The sequence below is a fragment of the Conger conger genome, chromosome 16, assembly GCF_963514075.1.
Source record: "Conger conger chromosome 16, fConCon1.1, whole genome shotgun sequence".
NCBI lineage: Eukaryota > Metazoa > Chordata > Actinopteri > Anguilliformes > Congridae > Conger > Conger conger.
The window spans coordinates 2368507-2373369 of NC_083775.1; the positions used below are offsets into that span (position 1 = coordinate 2368507).

The window sequence follows — 4863 nt, forward strand, 5'->3', positions numbered from 1 at the left end:
CTAAGGTACATGACTCTAGCCTGTAGTCTAGTGGCTAAGGTACATGACTGGGGCAGCCTGTAGCCTAGTGGCTAAGGTACATGACTGGGGCAGCCTGTAGCGTAGTGGTTAAGGTACATGACTGGGACCTGGAAGGTTGGTGGTTCAAGCCCCAGTAAGCCACAGTAAGATCCGCACAGCTGTTGGGCCCTTGAAGCAAGGCCCTGCTTGCTTCAGGGGGGATTGGCCCCTGCTCAGTCTAATTAACTGTAAAAGCGTCAGCTAAATGACTAATGTAATGTAACGTTTGGGGCATGGTGACTGCATTAAGGGAAGGCGAGTGCTGTTGGTTAACCATTTTATTTTGTTAGTTCAAAATGAGACACCAATAAATTAGAAAAAATAATACAGCTTGAGGGTCTGACTCCGGGAGGGTGCTCGATCCGAACCGCCGCCGTCGCTTTGCATCATGGGTAACGGGACGAGGGGAGATGTCGCTGTCATAGTCTGGGCCTTGATATGGGTGTTGTAAACTTTCCAGTCGGGTTGGGGATGGGATGGGGGGGATTTGGGGGGGGGGGGGCGGGGGGGGTTCACAGGCCGCTGAAACAGAAAGGAAGAGGGAGGAACTTTTGGTTTTTAAGTGAAACACGGGGTCATCCATGTCTAACGGGCGGAGGAGAGAGGCACTCACGTGTGCGTTCAGCCGGACATGATGTGCTTGACGAAAGCTGTGAAGGAACCAGAGACGTGAAAGGTTAACGCCGTCAACGGCGTGGGAACCGGCAGTCAAGTAAGTGATGGGGACACTGTGCTGTAGGAGACGCCGTCTTTCAGGTGAGACCTTAAACCGAGGTCCTGGCTCGTTGTGGCACCATTAAAGATCCCCTGACAGAAAGAGCAGGGGGTTCCCTGGTGTTCTGGCTACATTCCATACCTCAGCTCTTTCAACCTGCGTTATATAATAGCTCTCTCCCTCTGTGTGTGGTGTGTGGTGAGCATTCTGGCACAAAATGGCTGCCGTTGCATCACCCAGGTGGGAGCTGCACATTGATGGCCAGTTTTGCCCTCATTACTGTAAAGTGCTTTTGAGTATGAGAAAAGCGCTTTTGCTAATATAAATACAATAAATTAAAATGAATCTTAAAGCCATTCCCTCCCCCCGTGTGGAGTTTCTCACCCTCGTAATTGATGTTGCCTTCGCTGTCTTCTTGGCCAAGGAATAACTGTTCCACTTCTTTCTCCGTCATTTTCTCCCCTGCAGAGGGAGCAGGTAGCCACATCTTAACCGTGGATAAACCCAGAAGCGCTGTGCATAGCAGGTAAAAACCAGGGGGCCAGGGATTGATATTCAATGCAATCATTGGAGGCATTGCAGCTTACTCAGTCCCTGATGCCAAATGTCCCCGTCAAAGTCCTTTCAAAAAGTATATCTATTTTCCAATCGTTTAATGCCGAGATCTGAGTCAGTGAAGTGAAATGGTGAATGAATAGACTAGGTGGGGTTAGTGGTGGATGTGGATGTGGAGACTGTATTTTGGGACAGAGTGATGCTGGGTGAAGTTACTGGTGGATGTGTCGGTCGTATTTGGGGACAGAGTGACTCTGGGTGAAGTTACTGGTGGATGTGTCGGTCGTATTTGGGGACAGAGTGACGCTGGGTGAAGTCACTGGTGGATGTGTCGGTCGTATTTGGGGACAGAGTGACGCTGGGTGAAGTTACTGGTGGATGTGTCGGTCGTATTTGGGGACAGAGTGACGCTGGGTGAAGTTACTGGTGGATGTGTCGGTCGTATTTGGGGACAGAGTGATGCAGGGTGAAGTTACTGGTGGATGTGTCGGTCGTATTTGGGGACAGAGTGACTCTGGGTGAAGTTACTGGTGGATGTGTCGGTCGTATTTGGGGACAGAGTGACGCTGGGTGAAGTTACTGGTGGATGTGTCGGTCGTATTTGGGGACAGAGTGACGCTGGGTGAAGTTACTGGTGGATGTGTCGGTCGTATTTGGGGACAGAGTGATGCAGGGTGAAGTTACTGGTGGATGTATCGGTCGTATTTGGGGACAGAGTGACGCTGGGTGAAGTTACTGGTGGATGTGTCGGTCGTATTTGGGGACAGAGTGACGCTGGGTGAAGTTACTGGTGGATGTGTCGGTCGTATTTGGGGACAGAGTGATGCTGGGTGAAGTTACTGGTTACTGGTGGATGTGTCGGTCGTATTTGGGGACAGAGTGACGCTGGGTGAAGTCACTGGTGGATGTGTCGGTCATATTTGGGGACAGAGTGATGCTGGGTGAAGTCACTGGTGGATGTGTCGGTCGTATTTGGGGACAGAGTGACGCTGGGTGAAGTTACTGGTGGATGTGTAGACTGTATTTTGGTACAGAGTGATGCTGGGTGAAGTTACTGGTTACTGGTGGATGTGTCGGTCGTATTTGGGGACAGAGTGACTGGGTTTTTTCGGGAGGACGGACTCACCCAACGTGGCGAGCACGTGGCGGAGTTCAGCCCCCATTACGGTGCCGTTGCTCTCCTTGTCGAAGACGCGAAGGCCCTCGATGAAGTCCTCGCTGGTGCCCTGGTCCTTGGACTTGGAGATGTGCTGGAACATGGGCAGGAAGGTTTCAAAGTCCATCTGTTTGATGTGCATCTCTGTACCGGGGCGGGAAAGCGAGAGGTCAGACCGGGGGGGGAAACAGAGCTCAACCTGAGGAATCTCCTGTCGTCCGCTTTGTTAATCGCTTTTCTGAATTTGAAGCCCCCCCCCCCTCGGTTGGGGGGTTCACCGGTGGAGCGGGGAACGGCGTTTGTGGTGCTGCTCACCCTCGTTTTTGGGCTTCCCCAGGACCCGCATGACCTCGGCGTTGGTGGGGTTCTGGCCCAGGGCGCGCATGACGTCCCCACACTGCGCGTAGGTGATCTTCATCTCACCACCGGTGGTCTGGTCAAACAGCATGAAGGCCTCCTTGAACTCTGCGAGAACAACACAGCCCTGCTGTGAACTCTGCCGAACAACACAGCCCTGCTGTGAACTCTGCTGAACAACACAGGCCTGCTGTGAACTCTGCTGAACAACACAGCCCTGCTGTGAACTCTGCGAGAACAACACAGCCCTGCTGTGAACTCTGCCGAACAACACAGCCCTGCTGTGAACTCTGCTGAACAACACAGCCCTGCTGTGAACTCTGCTGAACAACACAGCCCTGCTGTGAACTCTGCTGAACAACACAGCCCTGCTGTGAACTCTGCTGAACAACACAGGCCTGCTGTACAATCCCGCTCTGCCAGCTTTAACATTCAGCTGGTCGAGCTGGGTATGAGCTGGTCTTCAGGAAATAAAACACTCCGTTCATTATGTACTTGTCCGCTGGATGGCTGTCGGGAAGCCATTTCACAGTGTTCACTTCTCTTGAATTTACACAGAGACGCAGCCAACATGGATCCAGCCAACATGTGTCCGTAATTTTGGATAGTTCAAGAAAAAACTGAGTTTGCTAAAGGTATAAAGCTTGTGTTTAACTGTAAGTCAAATTGAATGGATATGCCACTTATATATCTCAAGTCATTTTTTTTGGAGCGTATCCTGTTGTGTTTGCCCAGCAGGGATATTAGTCACCTGGCTCTGCTGCCCGTTATAATAGATCAATAAAAGAGAGTGCTAATGGTGTTATATACCTGTAGTATGTGTCCTGCATTAAAGAAAGCTCAACAAATTTGATTTCTAAGCAAAAATCAATAAAACAACAGTGAAATCCAATGCTGATGTATCACTTTCGGAGACATAAAATGACATAAGACACATAGTGACAGTGTGGTGCGGTTCGTGAGCTCACGGACTTACCTTCAATCTGGTCTCCGCTGAACTCGATCTGTAACAGAAACGGAAAACTTTGTGACAGCTGCTCGATAAAAAAAACTGAAATCAATATTGAGGGAAAAAAAGCGAGCAGCCATGTTGGGGAAGTTACAGTTCTTCACACAAAATGAGTTGCATTCAGTATATTCAGAAAACTGTGTGTGTGTGTGTGTGTGTGTGTGCATGTGTGTTTGTGTGAGGAGTGTGTGTGTGTGTGTGTGTGAGGAGTGTGCTTGTGTGCGTGCATGCATGTGTGTGTGTGAGGAGTGTATATGTGTGTGTGCGTGCATGCATGTGTGTGTGTGTGAGGTGTGTGTGTGCATGCATGCATGTGTGTGTGTGTGGAGTGTATATGTGTGTGTGTGTGTGTGTGTGTGTGTGCATGCATGCATGCATGTGTGTGTGTGTGTTTGGGGGGGCGTTATGTGGGTATGTACCTGCGTGTTTTCTGTTTCTCTGATAACAGTTTCTGTTGCTTCTGATAGCATTGCCATATTCTCGTATAGCTACACACAATGCACATTGTGCGTTAGGTCACATCCCCCACGGCCTGCTTTTCAGAGATAAAGACAGAAGGCTCCGCAGCTGTCCAAGCTGGGGACACTGGTGCTCTGTGCTTTCCCTGGCCATGAGCATCGAGTCACAGCTAACACGCGTGGGTCACGCCTCACCAGAAGGGTTCATGAGTTGCAATTAACTACTGTAGCTCTTAACAATAATTAAGTGATGTACAAATACATTAATTAAGCATGGAGTACATTTTTCCAGAGTCAATGTATTTGTTAACTACTACATAATGTATGTGGTACTTACACATTAGCAAACCTTAGGATAAACTTAAAATTAGTTAACCATTAACAAACAATTGTCATTCCAATACGAATTCGCATTGACAAATGTAGTTGCCAACATGAATTGATGATGTACAAATAGATAAACAATGCCGTACAGATTCAATTCTCAGTAGTTAGTTTGTTACCAACTACATTAGATCATGCCAATTCCTGTAACCATATTGTAAACAATTAC

At 48.9% G+C, this 4863-nt stretch overlaps 1 protein-coding gene across 2 annotated transcripts; it reads right to left on the reverse strand.

The window, feature by feature from the left end:
• Window positions 1-553: 553 nt before the first annotated feature.
• Window positions 554-4172, reverse strand: myl4 (myosin, light chain 4, alkali; atrial, embryonic). Of its 2 annotated transcripts, XM_061224024.1 has the most exons (6): window positions 3820-4172; window positions 2802-2951; window positions 2457-2630; window positions 1160-1237; window positions 674-710; window positions 554-582 (listed from the first exon to the last, which is right to left on the reverse strand). In XM_061224024.1, the coding sequence occupies exons 2-5, from the start codon at window positions 2932-2934 to the stop codon at window positions 682-684; spliced, it is 414 nt and encodes a 137-aa protein (XP_061080008.1). In that variant the 5' UTR covers window positions 2935-2951; window positions 3820-4172; the 3' UTR covers window positions 554-582; window positions 674-681. The 2 variants fall into 2 exon arrangements, with proteins under 2 accessions (XP_061080008.1, XP_061080007.1); XM_061224023.1 differs by lacking the exons at window positions 554-582; window positions 674-710 and having other exon boundaries at window positions 730-1237.
• Between the last annotated feature and the right edge of the window lie 691 nt (window positions 4173-4863).